This window comes from Scyliorhinus canicula, chromosome 2, assembly GCF_902713615.1.
Source record: "Scyliorhinus canicula chromosome 2, sScyCan1.1, whole genome shotgun sequence".
Lineage (NCBI taxonomy): Eukaryota > Metazoa > Chordata > Chondrichthyes > Carcharhiniformes > Scyliorhinidae > Scyliorhinus > Scyliorhinus canicula.
The window spans coordinates 266,694,761-266,714,074 of NC_052147.1; the positions used below are offsets into that span (position 1 = coordinate 266,694,761).

Sequence of the window (19,314 nt, forward strand, 5' to 3'; positions counted from 1 at the left end):
GTGTTTCGGAATTGAGGGCTGTGATCAGTGGCCTTCCTCAGGGATCAGTGCTGTGACCTTTGCTGTTTGTAATATATATCTATATAAATGATTTGGAGGGAAATGTAACTGGCTTGATTAGTAAGTTTGCGGACCACACGGTTGGTGGAATTGCGCATAACGAGGAGGACCGTCAGAGGATACAGCAGGATAGAGATTGGTTGAAGACTTGGACGGAGAGATGGCAGATGGAGTTTAATCCAGACAAATGTGAGGTAATGCATTTTGGAAGGTCTAATACAGATGGGAAATACATACAGTAAATGACAGAACCCATAAGAGTATTGATAAGCAGAGAGATCTGGGTGTTTAGGTACACAGGTCAAAGTGGCAACGCAGGTGGTAAAGGTCGGCAAGAAGGCATACGGCATGCTTGCCTTCATCAGCCAGGGCATTGAGTTTAAAAATTGGCAAGTCATGTTGCAGCTTCATAGAACCTTAGTTGGGCCGCACTTGGAACTTAGTGTTCAATTTTGGCGCCACACTACCAGAAGGATGTGGGTCTTTGGAGAAGATGCAGAAAAGATTTACCATGATGTTGCCTGGCATGGAGGGAATTAGGTATGAGGAGAGGTTGGAGAATCTTGGTTTGTTCTCACTGGAACAACAGAGGTTGAGGGGCGACCTGATAGACGTCTACAAGAGTATGAGGGGCATGGACAGAGTAGATAGTAAGAAGCTTTTTCCCAGGATTACTTGGAGGCATAGGTTTAAGATGCAAGGGGCAAGGTTTAAAGCAGATGTACGATGCATGGGGGTGTGGTGGAAGCAGATACAATAGTGACTTTTAAGGGGCATCTTGACAAATACGTGAATAGGATGGGAATAGTGCGATATATCCCCGGAAGGGTAGGGGATTTTAGTTCACACAGGCAGCATGGTCGGTGCAAGGTTTGGAGGGCTGAAGGGCCTCTTCCTGTGCTGTAATTTTCTTTCTTTTTTGTTCTCTTTGACTAACAAATTCATGAGTCTCTAAATTTGAGAATTATTTTCTTTGCACATAAAAAATGCATTTTTGTGTTGCATTGGTGGCAACCTCGCTCTACAGCAGGGGTGGGCAAACGACGGCCCGACAAAGGTTTTTATGCGGCCCGCCAATGTGGTGCCCGGAATCATAACCGGCATTTTTGAAAAGCCGCCGGGGAAAAGCCGCTGAAGTAAATGCGCTTATTCAATAAGCGCATTTACTTCAGCGGCTTTTCCCCGGTGGCTTTTCAAAAATGCCGGTTATGATTCCGGGCACCTCATTGGCGGCCCGCATTAAAACGCGCGTAGTGGGGTGGATGAGTGGGGCTGTCTCATTGGTCGGTTTAGTTGGGTGTGCGACCAATAGGAGTCCAGGTTACAAACAATAAGCCTTATTATTGTTTGTAACCTGGACTCCTATTGGTCGCACACCCAACTAAACCGACCAATAAGGCAGCCCCACTCATCCACCCCACTACGCGCATTTTAATCGTTGACTCGGCTAGGCTGTGCTTCTGTTAGTGTTAAGGATCAGCACAAGCAACTTGACACCTGATTTCAACAAACTGGTAAATGACTGCAGTCAGATGCATCACTCTCATTGACATTGTTCTGTTACTTACTGAGTTACTTTGTTTTTCAAATAAATGTGCTTTATTTTCCTTAAAATTTCTTTTATTTTGGCTATTTAAAATATTAATTATTTTACTTAATATACTATGCGGCCCTTTAAAATTGTGAATTTCTGAATGTGGCCCTTTCACGGAAAAGTTTGCCCACCCCTGCTCTACAGTAACATAATATTTTGTTCTAGTCAATTATATATTACAAATTTAGCTTTCTAAAATCATAATTACAAGCCAGGCTTATGCAACCTAGCATCATAGTTTAACTAGTTCCTGGCATCATTTTGATAAATCTGTACTATACCCCTTTCCAGGGTCAATCTATCCTGGAGGTGTGTACTCAAAAATAATAGTATTCCTAATACTCTGTACAAGAAAATCTCAATACTAAATAAATCACATTTTACACGATTGGATAACTTTGGGAACATTCAAATATGCAGTTTTAACAAGCTGACCGAAGGTTACTTGAGAATTGGAGTAGAGGCATAATGTAGCAAAATAGTTCATTGTCCATTCCCATCTCAAATATGGATTTGAAATAACCTCAACTAAGGTCTGCGCTTTTTACAGCCTACCACCCGCGCCACCCCCCACCCCTATCCCTCCCGTACTGTACTCCCTATACACACACGACTGTGTGGAAAAATGTGCCTCCAACTCCATCTACAAGTTTGCTGATGACACTCCCGTAGTGGGTCGGATCTCGAACAATGACGAGTCAAAATACAGGAGGGAGATAGAGAACCTACTGTAGTGGTGAAAAGACAACAATCTCTCCCTCAATGCCAGAAAAACTAAAGAGTTGGTCATTGACTTCAGAAAGCAAAGTACTGTACACACCTCTCCCTGCATCAACAGGGCAGAGGTGCAGATGGTTGACAGCTTCAAATTCCTAGGTATGCACATCACCAAAAATCTGTCCTGGTCCACCCACGCCGATGCTACGACCAAGAAAGCACAACAGCGCCTATACTGCCTCAGCAAACGAAGGAAATTAGCCATGTCCAAATTGAGTCTTCTGAATTTTTACAGGTGCACCATAGAAAGCACCTATCTGGCTGCATCACAGCCTGGTATGGCAACTACTCGGCTCAAGACCACAAGAAAATTCAGAATGTCGTCAACACCGCCCAGTCCATCATACGAACCCACCTCCCGCTGCCTTGGGAAAGAGAGCAGCATAATCAAAGACCTCTCCGACCCGGCTTAGTCGCTTTTCGAACTTCTTCCATCGGGCAGGAGATACAAAAGTCTGAGAACACTCACGAACAGGTTCATAAACAGCTTCTTCCCCGCCGTTACCAGACTCCTAAATGACCCTCTTATGGACTGATCTGATTAATACTACACTCCTGCATGCTTCACCCGATGCAGGTGTCTATGTACTTTTTTGAGCGGCACAGTAGCACAGTGGTTATCATCGTTGCTTCACAGCAGCAGGGTCCCAGGGTCGATTCACGGCTTGGTTCACTATCTGTGCAGAGTCTGCACATTCTCCGTGGTTGCGTGGGTTTCCTCTGGGTGTTCTGGTTTCCTCCCACAAATCCTGAAAGACAATCTGTTAGGTAATTTGGACATTCTGAATTTTCCCCCGAAAAAGGTTCCGGAATGTGGCACCGAGGGGCTTTTCACAGTAACCTAATTGCACTGTTAATGTAAGACTACTTGTGACATTAATAAAGATTATTATTTACATTGTGTACCTTGTGTTGCCCAATACGTATTTTCTTTTCATGTATTAAATGATCTGTTTGAGCTGCACACAGAGAAATACTTTTTATTGTACCTCGGTATACGTGATAATAAATAAATCCAAGATGTAAAATAAATGCAGACAAGCAAGCTAGTAAAAGAAGATTGAGAGTGCCCAAAATTAGGAAAAACATTAGCCTGAATTAGCAACCTCAACCAAAAGCTCAGGCACATGGTAAATAAGTGAGGTTGGAAGACATAGAACATAGAACAGTACAGCACAGAACAGGCCCTTCGGCCCTCGATGTTGTGCCGAGCATTGTCCGAAACCAAGATCAAGCTATCCCACTCCCTGTCATTCTGGTGTGCTCCATGTGCCTATCCAATAACCGCTTGAAAGTTCCTAAAGTGTCCGACTCCACTATCACAGCAGGCAGTCCATTCCACACCCTAACCACTCTAAGTAAAGAACCTACCTCGGATACCCCTCCGATATCTCCCATCCTGAATCTTATAGTATACCCCCTTGTAACAGCTACATCCACCCGACAATTTCCCAAACTGTTGGAAAAGTAGATTCAGCCTTTGTGAATCTGATTAAACTATTCCAATGTTCTATGTTCGCACTAGGTGTTCAGAAAATGCTTCCAATTCCATGAAGCATCAATCTACCATCTTGAAATATATATCTTGCAATCATGGATTTAATCTTGCGACAACTTGAATTCATCATCTTGGCTTCAGTGTAGTGTTAAACGAATGGATGCTGTGGTATGAAGAGACAAAAGTCCAGCTCCTTTTCACAAACACCTTTATTTCACTTTAACAGACTCTGCACTAAACTCAATCACCACATCACAAGATCCAGAGTCCACCTGAAGCCCCTTTACATATCAGTGTCAATCATTGAACACTTAACATAAATGAGACAACTAATTGCAATGTCTCTTAACCCATTACTTAACAGTCTCCCCTTCCTTGGTGAAAAAAAACAATTAGGTGAAAACAACATTTCAAGAAACTAAAATTTCAAGAAACTAAAACACACACCTGATTCCCCCCCTTTTTTTTTTAAATAGAAGAAAAAAAAAACGTTCACAGAAACAGTTCACAATATCATTCACAATATCTAAAAGTTTCTGTGAACTGGCCCCTCTTTTCGTAAAACAGTCTGACAGTTGATAGCTACTGTCAACCCATTTAATTTTTTTAATTTCCCCTCTGTCCAACATCTTCTTTAAATTTCATTGACATTTTTTGTAGAGTGCACGTTTTCCCACAGGGATTTATTGTCAATGTGACAGTCAATAGGTATATTACCCAAATCCCCTAATCCCAAAATTTCTGTCAATATCTGATTTATATAAAAGGCCATATCCACCGCTTCCACTAAGCTTAACGTCTCAGCAGCCAAAGTGCTTTCGACCACTCTCCTTATTTTCTTTGTTTCCCACACAAGAGGGCAACATTTCCCATTGATCCCCAAAAGGAAAATTATAAAGCCTCCTGCGCTTGAAACTCCATCACATAAATTTGCATAGGACGCATCACTATAAACTATGAGTTTCAAATGCCTAGGATCACCTAAAACAGGGAACTTCAAAACACACTCCTGCATTTTTAGTTTGGCCAACACTTTATTTGCTCTTATTATGTCTTCCACTTTGGGATCATTCATCTTTGTGCTCAACTCTAAAACATCAAAACTCACGTCCGGTCTAGTCCGTCTTCCTAACCAGTTCAGTTGCCCAATTAAATTTCGCAGTTGCTCTTTTTCTATCTCCGAAACCATTGCGTCTTTTTGTGAAAACCGGCCACGACTAATTGCTATTGGGCTGATGCTTTCCAAGTAAGATTGCTGACGTAAAGTTGCCCCTAACTGAGTCTGTCCGATTTCCAAACCAATATATTTAAATGCACCTGAAGCCTGACTTCCAACCCTGAATTCTTTCCTCAAACCAGAGATTACAATGGCTTCAAAATCACTAATCCCACCCCACAAAAAATCATCAACATGCATCATGAAGATGCCAGCAGGATTTCCTTTATAATGCCAGTAAAACATTGCAGGATCTGCTTTCAACTGGCAACAGCCTAACTTTAACAAGACTGACCTTACCGAAAAGTACCACACTCTAGATGCATCATTTAATCCATGTACACATTTGTTCAACTTCCACAGTACCCCATCTGTATTAACTGCTTCTTTAGGAGGATGGAGAAAAATGTCTCTGGAGCTGATGCCCCTGCAAAAAGGCAGCTTTTATATCTATAGATTTGCATTCCCATGCCTTTGTGGCTAATAGAGCCAAGAAGATCTTTAAAATAACCTTTCCTGCTGTAGGTGAATCTACTCTTAAGTCCTGATCGTCTAAGTTTTCTTCAAATCCCCTTGCCACAAGCCTGGCCATTGCCTTATAAGTTCCATCTGGAAGAACCTTTTCTGTACAAATCCATCTGTGGGATAGAGCTTTTTGTCCCCTATCCGGTACTTCCGTGTATACCCCAAATTCACTCCAACTATGCAATTCTTGCTGTTTAGCATCTTTGATAACTTTTTCATCTAATTTATTTGAAACCACCAAAATCTCACGTGCATGTGGGCTTCTACTTCTATTAGTATTCGTAGTCTTACTCCTGTTCCGAGATCTTGATAAACTACGTCCCCTTTCCTGCCTGGTATCTTGTTCTGTACTGCTACTGCTTGATCTTTCTCTTCTGTAGCGGGATGTCCTTTCAATAGTTCTCGACCTTTTCCTGCGAACCTGTTTCACTATCCGATGTACTATCTGAACTGGCACTGCATTTCTGTGCCCTCCATTTTTGAACTTTGTTTTCCCAATCCATTGTCTTAACTCCCTCCCCTGAATGCTGTACATTCAACCAATGTTTATACTTTCCAGTAGCATTCCCTGTTTACTAATAACAGTTGCATCCTTCCATTGACTAGACCCTTCAGGCAAGTATATCACTTTTGTACCAACCTTTGGCAGTTGCCCTTTCGGAAAAATGGCCTGATCTAATTTATCAGAAGTGTCGTGTTCCTCTACAGAAACCCTGTCTATATCAGTTAACTGGTCCTCATAGTTCTGTAACACATGCGTACCAGATGACTCTGGTTCCTCGTCATGTCTGTCTGCTCTGTCTAAATTTGAAAATTTGCAATCGGTACCCATTATCCTTGATGAATGTACCCTAACAGTTTGATTACCATGTTGCAAAATAAATGTTTTGCCATCTATGCCTATGATCTTCCCTGGGCCTTTCCATTCATTAGAATTGTCTCTCTTATAGTATACCATGTCTCCTTGCTGAAAAACGGCATCTGATGGCCATACATTATGTCTTAAAGCTCTGCGAATTCTTTCAGAGACTTCTGCTTCCAAAAAAGCTTTTCTACTGCTATGTAACGCGTTTAAATGTTCAGCAAAACCTGAGCTAATTGTAGTCCCTTCCCAAGCTGGAGGCTGGTCATCCAAAATGGAGGGAATTTTAGGATTTCTACCAAACACTAATTGATAAGGACTATAGCCCCCAACCACCTGTAATGAATTCTTTGCATGTACCGCCCATGCTAAAGCTGAATTTAGTGTGCAGTTTGGTCGATCTCCCAAAATTTTCCAAAGCATGTCATCGATAACAGGATGATTTCTTTCGCAGACACCATTACTAAACGGGCTTTCTGCAGCCGTGTTCATAACTCTGATATTCATGTTTTCACACATATCCCTAAACTCATCATTTGCAAATTCTCCCCCATTGTCCGTAAAGAATTTTGCTGGTGGACCCATTCCTGTCCCGATCCATTTTTCCACAACTTAATCCAAAATTACTCTCTTTTCTTTACTTCGTACAATCGTTGATTGACTAAATCTGGTTGCTAAATCTACAAAATGCAAAATAAATATATTATTTGCTTTATCGCAGATCTTAAAGTCCATTGCCACAATGTCATTAAAATCCCTGGCCAAAGGTAGGGTTACTATCGGTCGTGCTGGTGTCCTTCTGTACTTCCTGCAAACTTCACAGCGATCATTAACCTGTTCTATCAGCTTAGAATAGTCGTCATCCCTTACCCCTGCATCCTTTAATACATTTTTCAGCCTCCGAGGAGACGGATGTGCAAATTGCCGATGCAGTTTTACTACAATAAGCTTTTTACCAGCTAAAGTCGCATTATCAACTGCCATTAACACATCCTTAACCACTCTACTTGAAACATTATTTGTCGATGATGGAATACAATAATGTCCCGACTGTGTAAATTGTAAGTCCACCGTCTTTCCAAAAACTGTTGCCTTATCCTGTTCCATATCCAGCTTCATGTGTGCTTTCTTCATCGACGGTCTGCTCAGAAGCAAAGGTATCTCACTTGATACAACATCCGTGCTAATAAAATGATTCACTCCAGCAATATTACAAAGAACAAAGAAAATTACAGCACAGGAACAGGCCATTCGGCCCTCCCAGCCTGCACCGATCCAGGTCCTTTATCTAAACCTGTCTCCTTTTTCCAAGGTCTACTTCCCTCTGTTGCCGCCCGTTCATATACCTGTCTAGATGCCTCTTAAATGATGCTATTGTGCCCACCTCTACCACCTCCGCTGGCAAAGCGTTCCAGGCACCCACCACCCTCTGCGTAAAAAACTTTCCACGCATATCTCCCTTAAACTTTCCCCCTCTCACCTTGAAATCGTGACCCCTTGTAACTGACACCCCCACTCTTGGAAAAAGCTTGTTGCTATCCATCCTGTCCATACCTCTCATAATTTTGAATACCTCAATCAGGTCCCCCCTCAACCTCCGTCTTTCCAACGAAAACAATCCTAATCTACTCAACCTTTCTTCATAGCTAGCACCCTCCATACCAGGCAACATCCTGGTGAACCTCCTCTGCACCCTCTCCAAAGCATCCACATCCTTCTGGTAATGTGGCGACCAGAACTGCACGCAGTATTCCAAATGTGGCCTAACTAAAGTCCTATACAACTGTAACATGACCTGCCTACTCTTGTACTCAATACCCCGTCCAATTAAGGCAAGCATGCTGTATGCCTTCTTGACCACTCTATCAACTTGCGTTGCCACCTTCAGGGTACAATGGACCTGAACTCCCAGATCACCACTCTTTTCAGCGACTTCAGAGTATTATCATCCCCAAACCTGAACCTTGTGGAACTTTTAAATTCCTTAACCTTGTTACGATTTTCAGCATCCAATGAGTCCAGATAACATTTTAACCAGTCAATCCCACACAGTAGATGTGCAGCCACTGTCCAAGACAGCACAGTTAAAAGATTCTGCAACCAACACCCTCATTACCGGCGTAAAACAGCTTGTTAATAGGACAATGCCTTCTTTCTGGTCACTATCTTTTTCCTTGTCTGACTCTTCCGTGTCATGTGTTGCTTCAAATACTCTATCATAACGAGCTGGCCAGTTGAAAGCATAATGGTATTGAGAGTCACATCGAAAACATCGATTTATCATGCCCCGTGCATTTCTGGGGTTCATCCTCCTATTGTAGGTTCTAACTGGGTTTCTGTCTTCATAATTTCCTTGTCTCGGTCTCCTTTTATAGTCGAGGCCTGTTTGTAGCCATACTATTTCGCCATCCTGTTAGTAGTATCTTCCATATTCTGCCTCAAAGCAGGCTGACCTATTTGGGTCATCAGAGCCATTGGAATCGAATGTTTCACCAAATTGTTTTTTAAAGCTGTTGTCATCTGTTCGAATAAGGTATCGTTATCCGTAAACTGAACTCCTGTCAAAACCAAGAGCCTATCCATGTTGCTCACTCTAGCACAGTTAAGTAATTTAAAGGCCAACACAGACTGTGGAAATTCCAGCCTGTGTTTCTGCAGCCTTTTATAAAGTCTGCCAAATTCCATTATATAGTCTTCCATAGATAAATCCTCCATTTTCCGGAACTTATCAAAATCCGACCATGCTTCATACACACTTAACAAGTCATCTTTCTTATAAATCTTATCCATATAAAGTAATAGTCGCCAGACCTCCTTCTGAGTCTAACTCTTCCAACTCCAGCTCAGAAAGCACTTTGTTTCGGATTTTACTGCCATACGGTAAAGAAAGAACCAATGCCATACCTTGCTTTCTCTTTCCTTAAGCAGTCACCTTAGTCCACATAACTACCGCACTTCTCCATTGGTCGTATGATTCCCTTTCAGAAAATAAGGGAAGATAATCATATCCGGCCATCTTCGTCCTGGGTTCAGCCATATATCCCCCTTTTTTTTTCACTCCTTGGTTTGATCTGGAAAAATTGTATCTTTCAACCCTTCACATTTACACAGCAACCGTCCTCTGCTACCAGTTGTTAAACGAATGGATGCTATGGTGTGAAGAGACAAAAGTCCAGCTCCTTTTCACAAACAACTTTATTTCACTTTCACAGACTCTGCACTAAACTCAATCACCACATCACAAGATCCAGAGTCCACCTGAAGCCCCTTTACATATCAGTGTCAATCATTGAACACTTAACATAAATGAGACAACTAATTGCAATGTCTCTTAACCCATTACTTAACATGTAGCGCTATAATTGTTGGGATGGTGAAGTGTTACATGGTGACCTCACTTGCCTGTTCCGATGGATGAACCGACGGCGCTACTAAAAGAAAAGCCGAGGATGTTTTTGGCATCCTGGCCAACATGTATTTCTCAACACCTCAAACCTTTGTCTCTTGGCCGTTCGTGGATCCTTGCTGTGTTCAAATTAGCAACTGCATGTGCCTAAATAACATTGACGACACTTCAAAACAATTAGTTACAAAGTACCTTGGAATGCCTTAAGTCTGTGAAAGGCACAACATAAATACAAAGTCTTTCCTTTATTATATAAAAGGAATAATCCCACAATTTGCTGCAAAGTGTGAACAAATTTCTTTATTAAATGCGGACCCCAGAAATATTACATTTAAACGGAAAACTGGCTATCAAAACTTTGCTATGGCGGTTTGTTATGGGCCAGGGTTTAGAGAATCCCAAAGTGTATCATGGAGTTCACCTAACCCATAACTTTTAGTAGATTGGGGTATGGGGAGCACACGGCTCACTCTACAGGTGTGGTACAGCAGAAATGGAAAAGTATTTTTTAAAGCAAAACAATGTTTATTCAAGTTAACCTTTTTAAAACATAGTGAACATCTCAGCAACCATTAATTCAAATACAACCCCCAAAGAATAAAACAATAAGTAACGTGTACGCTGTCCTTTTAACATCCAGAAGACTTAAAACACCTTTTACCAGAAGCACATTAGGTTTACATTCACTACTGAGAACATTTTTAATTCTGAATTCACCAAATCATAGAATTTCATAGAATTTACAGTGCAGGAGGCCATTCGGCCCATCGAGTCTGCACCCTACCCAAGGTCAACACCTCCACCCTATCCCCATAACCCAGTAACCCAACACTGAGGGCAATTTTGGACACTAAGGGCAATTTTATCATGGCCAATCAACCTAACCTGCACATCTTTGGACTCTGGGAGGAAACCGGAGCACCCGGAGGAAACCCACACACACACACGGGGAGCATGTGCAGATTCCGCAGAGACAGTGACCCAAGTCGGAATTGAACCTGGGACCCTGGAGCTGTGAAGCAATTGTACTATCCACAATGCTACCATGCTGCCCTACAAATGATCAAGAGATAGTCTTTTCATGGCAGAGAGATCAACAGTACACGTGCTCTGTCTGGTTTCAGCTCCAACACTGAAAACGAAACCAAAACACACCCTGCAGCAAACACCCTAAAACAAAAGTAAAAAGCTGACAGACAGCCCAGCTCCACCCACACTGACATCACTGCAGTAATATGAGCAGCCAAACATTTCTTAAAGCGACATTCTCATCACAGGTTTAATTTGTTCCATGGCCAATGGAAACATGTCACCTTTTCGGGTGTAACAACTCACAGGCGTAACTTCCTATTTGGGCAATTTTCAATACAACAGTCAAAAATATAACTTTGAGAGAAAACTAAAGTAGATGTCTACATCCAACCAGACTAATGATCATGAATGGTATTCAGTGGAACATTCTGAATAAATTGAAATGAGATCAATTGCAATTAAAAGGTCGTCACTAATGTTACAAACTGAAAACCTCATCTCCTCCTTCTCTTTCCCCCCCCTCCCCCCCCCCCCCCCCCCCAACACCATTCTTTCACTTAATTATAGCACCCACCTTGTGTATTCCTCTTGTAGCTTATTGAGGTCGGTCACAAAAAATTTGACTCTAAAATTCAAGTTATATGGGGATCCTCCTACAATTAAAGAGACAGTATTTTATTCCAGAATCATATGCTCAAATTATGGATTTCCAGCTAGAAAACAAACTGAATGGTTTTACTTACTTTTTAGCTGCTTTCTGACGGATTTGTTTGGATCTAGCCATCGCTGCAAAAAATTAAAATAAATCACAGCCTAAAATCAAGCAAAGCAACAATCCCGACTTAATTGATGTGCATTCACCTGTCAAACAATTAAGGCTGTAGAAGCCAGAGAAAACATTGTTTCAATTTAAAAAAGACAATGGCTCCTCCGACCTTCCAGCCACCAGTTTTTCCACAGCACGCCATTGCTGGGGCAGGATTCTCTGCTCCCGCCAATGTCAATGGGCGTTCCCACGGAAGTCACCCCACGATGCCAGGAAACCGGCGGACAGAGGTGTACTGCCAGCAGGGCCAATGAATCCCGCCGCCATCGAACGACTGGAGAATTCCAGCCAATAGATAAAACATCACTGTGAAGTATATGGTCTAATACAGAAGTGCAGGTAGTGCTGAGGAAGTGGGGCGGCTGCAGAAGGATCTAGACAGTTTGGGAGAGTGGTGCAGGAAATGGCTGATGCAATTCAACGTGAGAAAATGTGAGGTCTTGCACTTTGGAAAAAAGAATCCAAGCATAGACTACTTTCTAAACGGTGAGAAAATTCATAATGCCAAAGTACAAAGGGATCTGGGAGTGCTAGTCGAGGATTCCCTAAAGGTAAACATGCAGGTTGAATCTGTGATTAAGAAAGCGAATGCAATGTTGTCATTTATCTCAAGAGGGTTGGAATATAAAAGCAGCGATGTGCTACTGAGCCTTTATAAGGCTCTGGTTAGGCCCCATTTGGAGTACTGTGTCCAGTTTTGGGCCCCACATCTCAGGAAGGACATACTGGCACTGGAGCATGTCCAGCGGAGATTCACACGGATGATCCCTGGAATGGCGGGTCTAACATATGATGAACGGCTGAGGATCCTGGGATTGTATTCATTGGAGTTTAGAAGGTTAAGGGGAGATCTAATAGAAACTTACAAGATAATACATGGCTTAGAAAGGGTGGATGCAAAGAAACTGTTTCCGTTAGGCGAGGAGACGAGGACCCGTGGGCACAGCCTTAGAATTAGAGGGGGTAAATTCAGAACAGAAATGCGGAGACATTTCTTCAGCCAGAGAGTGGTGGGCCTGTGGAATTCATTGCCGCGGAGTGCAGTGGAGGCCGGGACGCTAAATGGCTTCAAGGCAGAGATAGATAAATTCTTGATGTCGCGAGGAATTAAGGGCTACGGGGAGAATGCTGGTAGGTGGAGTTGAAATGCCCATCAGCCATGATTGAATGGCGGAGTGGACTCGATGGGCCGAATGGCCTTACTTCCACTCCTATGTCTTATGGTCTTATGCTTCTTAATGCAAATGCTTGCATGTAATTTGTTTTAAAATTGTGAGTGCTTAGTGGGGCAGCATTTCCCCAAGTACTTCCTTTGTCAAATGATTCACCAGTGGCAGGCAGGGACATCAATATTTTGTGTTCAAGCATAATGTCATCACCATAGTTTTTGCTCTGCTGCCTGCCTCCCTTCCCTGAACAGTCTAAAGAATAGGGAGGAGGAAAAATGCAAACGGGCAAACTGAATTTTACATCTTAAAAATAAAGTTCCCAGCCAATTAAAAAAATGTATTTGTTCGTGGGATGTGGGCATCGCGGGCTAGGAAAGCATCTGTTGTCCAACTGCAACTTTCCTCGAGGTGGTGGTGAGCTGTTTTCTTGAGCCGCTGCAACCCATGTTGTAGGAACATACCTTAACATGCGCAGTACAAGATTTCAATCATATTAAAATAATACATGCAACTATAATGCTATTTTTCAACCATGTTTATCAATCTGCATTGAAAGATTTCTTGTAGATTGCAATTTAAATTCAAAATATTCTACAATTTTTGTATTTAAGGGATAATTGCTCTCCAATATGTAAGCAAACACCTTGTTCAGCCCAGAACAGCATTGTATGCTCCCGCCTTTTCTTCAACATAGTTAGATTTGTCCTTACAAAGGGTGCATTTAGCTACAAGCTAGTATTTTTCAAGAATTGCAATAACCAATGCTTTGACATGCCTTTTAAGAAATTTGCAGCACAATGCTGCCATTTTATTCAGAAGATCATCATTCTTGTTTGCATACAGGGCTTCATTTTAAAGTTCCTTAAAATCACTAATGAGATCATTTAGAAAGATGGAAAGTCATTTGATCAATCTTAGTTCATTCACCAGAGGTCATAACTCCATTGTAGCATCCAACATGAATTAGGAGCAGAAGTAGGCCAGTTGGTCCCTTGAGCCTGCCCCACTATTCAATAAGATTATGCTTGATCTGACTGTAATCTCAACTTTGCATTCACAGGTACCCTCCAAATAACCTTTCACCCCCTTGGTCATCAAGAATTTATCTAGCTCAGCCTTAAAAATAGTCCACTGCCTTTTGAGGAAGAGTGTTTCAAAGACCCATGACCCTCAAGAGAAAAAAGTCTCCTCATCTCCGTCTTAAATTACATGGCCCCTGTTGTTAAAAACAGTGACTCCTATTTCTAGATTCTCCTACTGGAAGAAATATCTTCTCCACAGCTACCCTGGCAAAGTTCTTCAGCATCTTAAGTGTTTGAATCAAGTCGCCTCTTAATCTTCTGAACCTTCTCGGAATGACTTCCGTTTTTACATTCTTCCTAACTAATATCAATACTGTACACAATCTTCAGATGTGTCCTCACCAATGCCCTGTATAACTGAAGCATAACCTCCCTACTCAATTTCCCTTGCAATAGATGATAAGTCTATTAGCTTTCCTAATTATTTGCTGTACCTGCAAACTAGCCTTTTCTGATTCAAGCACTAGGATATCCAGCTCACTCTGCAATCTCTCAATATTTATATAATGCGCTTCATTTTTATTTTTCAAGCCAAAATGGGCAGCCTCACATTTTCCACATTACACTCCATTTCTCATAGGGCAGCACGGTGTCACAGCTCACCACCACCTCGAGGAAAGTGGTTAGTACTGCTGCCTCACAGCACCGAGGTCCCAGGTTTGATCCCAACTCTGGGTCACTGGCCGTGTAGAGTTTGCACGTTCTCCCCGTGTTTGTGTGGGTCTCACCACCAAAACCCAAAGATATGCAGGGTAGGTGGATTGGGCACGCTAAATTGCCCTTAATTGGAAAAAATGAATTGGATACTCTAAATTTAATTTAAAACATTTTTTAAATACTCAATTTGTCAGATCTTTGCCAACTCACTTAACCTATTTGTATCCCATCGTAGCCTCTTATGTCCTCTTCACAACTTACTTTCCAACCCATGTATCATTACCAAATTTAGCAACAATACCTTCATTTCCTTCATCCAAGTCATTTATATACATTGTAAAATGTTGAGGCCCCAGCACTGATCCCTGTGCACACCATTTATTACATTTCAGCCCTTGGCTGCCCAATAATTTACAGTAACCAGGTTTATAAGCTGAAACACAATCACTGCTTATTTATAACACACATGTGGAGATGCCGGCGTTGGACTGGTGTGAGCACAGTAAGACGTCTTACAACACCAGGTTAAAGTCCAACAGGTTTGTTTCAAACACGAGCTTTCGGAGCACTGCTCCTTCCTCACCTGAGGAAGGAGCAGTGCTCCGAAAGCTCGTGTTTGAAACAAACCTGTTGGACTTTAACCTGGTATTTATAACAGAAATAAAGATGGACTATAAAGTAGTTACAACAGAATAACGGCAAGCTAACATACTACCCCCCATTTTACTGCCTCACCCACTACCCAATACTCAAGGCAGACAAACACAGGGGTGGAAAGCAGTAAAAATATAATTAATGTACAATGGATAAGAGGCCTTGCTTTCGATGTTGAATTCTTTGTAGCAGCCTTTCCTCCCAGCATGCTGATTGATCGAAGCTGCCAGTGTACAGCTGTCAATGTCATTGAGTATTCACAGGCAGTTGGATATTTTCTGGAGAGACACTTTAGCCGTTATTAAACTGGGCCTTCAACTGAAAGGCCCAACTTTAAGTCTTCTTCTCTCTTAAGACCCTTTGTCTCGCATCAAACGCAGCTTCTAGCCCCAGTTTTGACCTGAATCCTTTGCAGTTTCAATAAAATGACATCCAGCCTTACTGGGGAAGAGAAGAATTCTCTTGCACTGGATTTTTAAAGAGAGATTTCATCAGAAAAGCAGAAATGCTTCTTCCAGCTTCTGAACCAAAAATGAAACCAAACAACCCAGCCTGACTGGGGAGAGAGACTTTCCAGAGAAATCAGAACCAATCACCACAGGTTATCGACAAAGCTTTCTAACTAACTGTCGAGGCTGAACCAGACCAACCTTGGTGCTGTATTTGATACAGAGATGAGCTTTTGATCACAACCCACTCATAAGACATGGAAGCAGAATTAGGCCACTCGGCCCATCGAGTCGGCTCCGCCATTCAATCATGGCTGATTATTTTTCTCATCCACATTCTCCTGCCTTATCCCCATAACCCCTGACCCCCTTACCCATGGCCTAGAGACATCCACTTCACTTGATTCTAGCGCTGCTTCAGCCCTGCTGCTGAAACTCTCATCACAGTTTCCATTACCGTTAGACTTGACTATTTAAATGCCCTCCTGGCTGGTCTCCCAACTTTTACCTTCTATAAATTAAAGCTCATTCAAATGTCTGCTGTCTATATCCTAAATTGTAGGAAGTCCCATTCATCCATCACCCCTGTACTCATTGACCTACAATAGATCATTTTTCTAATATAAATTTAAAGTACCCAGAAGAACGGTTTTGCTTAGTAGCTGGGCAGCGGTTTGTGATGCAGAACAAGGCCTGCAGCGGGGGTTGAATTCCCGTACCAGCTGAGAATTCTGAATGCTCCCTCCATGTACCAGAACAGGTGCCAGAATGTGGCAACTAAGGGCTTTTCAAAATAACGTCAGTGTTCATGTAAACCTACTTGTGACAATAAGAGTTATTTATTTATTTACCAATGAAGGGGCAATTTGGTGTGGCCAATCCACTTATCTTTCCACTTACCAATCCACACACCTTTTTGGATTGTGGGTGAGACCCACGCAGACACGGGGAGAACATGCAAACTCCACATGGACAAAGACCCGGGGCCGGGATCGACCCCAGGTCCTTGGCCTAGCTGGGGACTTCTACAACTTTCTCCAGTTGGAAAAGATTAAGTTTGACTTGAGGGGGTCAGAGGAGGGCTTAGAGACGCGGTGGGGGCTGTTCATGACAATGCTTGAGGAACTGTTTGTCGCGGGGTGGGGGGTAAAAAGGAGGAAAATTGTTCAAACTGTGCACTGAGAGTTTGTGGAGTCGGTGTGTATAGGTTGCTGTTTTTTTACATGTTTGGAATAAAGTATTTAAAACAAAATAATAGATAGTTGTCCAGGTATGACCTCTCCATTAAAAACAAAATGAATCCAACCCATCCAACCGTCCTTGTAACAGCCTTCTTCCAATTAAAAATAAAGTGATAGAAGGAGTCACCAACAGAGCTAAAAAAACTGCACTAAGTGCTGATCGATGATTGGTTTGTAATCCAACAGGGTAATCTGGCTCCAGACCTTAAAACAGCTGTGGTTCAAACATATGACTGGGCAGCATGGTGGCACAATGGTTAGTACTGCTGCCTCACAGCACCAGGGACCTGGGCTCCATTCTGATCTTGGGTGACTGCGTGGATTTTCCACATTCTTCCCGTGTCTGCGAGGGTTTCCTCTGCGTGCTCCAGTTTCCTCCCACAGTCCAAAGATGTGCAGGATAGGTGGCTTGGCCATGCTAAATTGCCCCCCAAGTGCCCAACGGTGAGGTGGGATTGCAGGGACAGGGCAGTGGATTAGGCCTAGGTCGGGTACTCTTTCAGAGGATCGCTGCAGACTCAATGGACCAAATTACCCAATTCTTCACTGTAGGGATTCTATGATTTTAGGAGTTGAATTTCAGAAAAATGGTCGTCACCAAGGAGGTCCAGCAAAACTGGAATCAGTGGGATGGGGTCAGAACTCTCTAGTGGCTGCAGTCTTAACTGACACAAAAGGAAGGCAATTACGGTTGCTGAGGTCAAAAATCTCATCCCAGAATTGAGCCAAACTGTTTAGCTTCTTCGTTAATGACCTTATGAAAAGGTCAGAAGTGGGGTGTTTTGCTGATGGTCTTCAGCTCCAACTACAATTCATCATATAATGAAGCGATCCATCATTCCCCCCCCCCCCCCCCCCCGCCCCCCTATATTATCGAGGCATAGGTTAAAAAGTTGCAATTACCATTTGCACCATACAAGTGTCAAGCAGCAATTATCATTCCCAACAAGAGGGCTGAACCACCTGCAGTTGACATTTAGTGGTATCACCATTCCAAGTCAGCCATGGACTGTTTGGGCCAAATGGTCTATTTGTCATATAGCTTGCGTATATCCTCGCGTCCTCGACCACCAAAAACCTGTGGTTCTCTATTAACCAACAACTTAACTGTGTGGCAAATAAATATCACAGTGGCAAGAGCAAGTCATAGGCTAGGTATTTGGCAGTGAGTGAACGGCCCCAAGGTTTTCCAATGCCTCTCCAGCATTCAAATTACAAGTAAGAAGTCTTACAACACCAGGTTAAAGTCCAACAGGTTTGTTTCAAACACGAGCTTTCGGAGCACGGCTCCTTCTTCAGGTGAATGGAAAGGCTTGTTCCAGAAATGTTTATATAGACACCGTCAGGGATGCCCGGAATGCGAGCACCTGCAGGCAATCAAATCATCAAAGATGCAGAGAGAGAGGTAACTCCAGGTTAAAGAGGTGTGAATTGTCCCAAGCCAGTTCAGTCGGTAGGCCTCTGCAAGTCCAGGCTTGTTGGTGGGGGCCGAATGTAATGCGACATGAATCCCAGATCCCGGTTGAGTCCGCATTCATGCGTGCGGAACTTAGCTATAAGTTTTTGCTCAGCAAAACGACAACGCAAAATTGCTGAGCAAAAACTTATAGCTAAGTTCCGCACGCATGAATGCGGACTCAACCGGGATCTGGGATTCATGTCGCATTACATTCGGCCCCCACCAACAAGCCTGGACTTGCAGAGGCCTACCGACTGAACTGGCTTGGGACAATTCACACCTCTTTAACCTGGAGTTACCTCTCTCTCTGCATCTTTGATGATTTGATTGCCTGCAGGTGCTCGCATTCCGGGCATCCCTGACGGTGTCTATATAAACATTTCTGGAACAAGCCTTTCCATTCACCTGAAGAAGGAGCCGTGCTCCGAAAGCTCGTGTTTGAAACAAACCTGTTGGACTTTAACCTGGTGTTGTAAGACTTCTTACTGTGCTCACCCCAGTCCAACGCCGGCATCTCCACATCAAATTACAAGTGTGATGTAATATGATCTGCTGAGCCGGCGCACATTGGGTGGCTCCCCTCAAGCCAGGAAAAAATAAAAGGCACTGTTAGTTGCTTTTGCCCAAATTTCAATGGAATAAATCCCTCAACAGAGAGGGCAACCGAGAAAAGGTGCCGGCAAACAGGCGCTCAAGGGGCCGAAGAGGCGGCAGAAGCAGCGGAAAGTGCCACGACCAGCAGGCAGACGAGACATCAGATCCACGAGGTGAAGGGGCCGCGTGCCACCCAGGAGAGAGTACAGCCAG

The 19,314-nt window shown here is 43.0% G+C and overlaps 1 protein-coding gene across 7 annotated transcripts in view; it reads right to left on the minus strand.

Annotated features, from left to right (window-relative positions):
- ptpn4a (protein tyrosine phosphatase non-receptor type 4a) overlaps positions 1-19,314 on the minus strand; it is a 428,771-nt gene that overhangs the window by 248,448 nt on the left and 161,009 nt on the right. For 6 of the 7 annotated variants that reach the window (XM_038790048.1, XM_038790047.1, XM_038790049.1 and 3 more), the window contains 2 exons: positions 11,714-11,756; positions 11,545-11,623 (listed from right to left, as the gene is read on the minus strand). The exons of the other annotated variant lie outside the window; for it this stretch is intronic. In XM_038790048.1, coding sequence (XP_038645976.1) covers positions 11,545-11,623; positions 11,714-11,756 — 122 coding nt within the window. The remainder of the gene's footprint in view (positions 1-11,544; positions 11,624-11,713; positions 11,757-19,314) is intronic. 7 annotated transcript variants of the gene reach the window in all.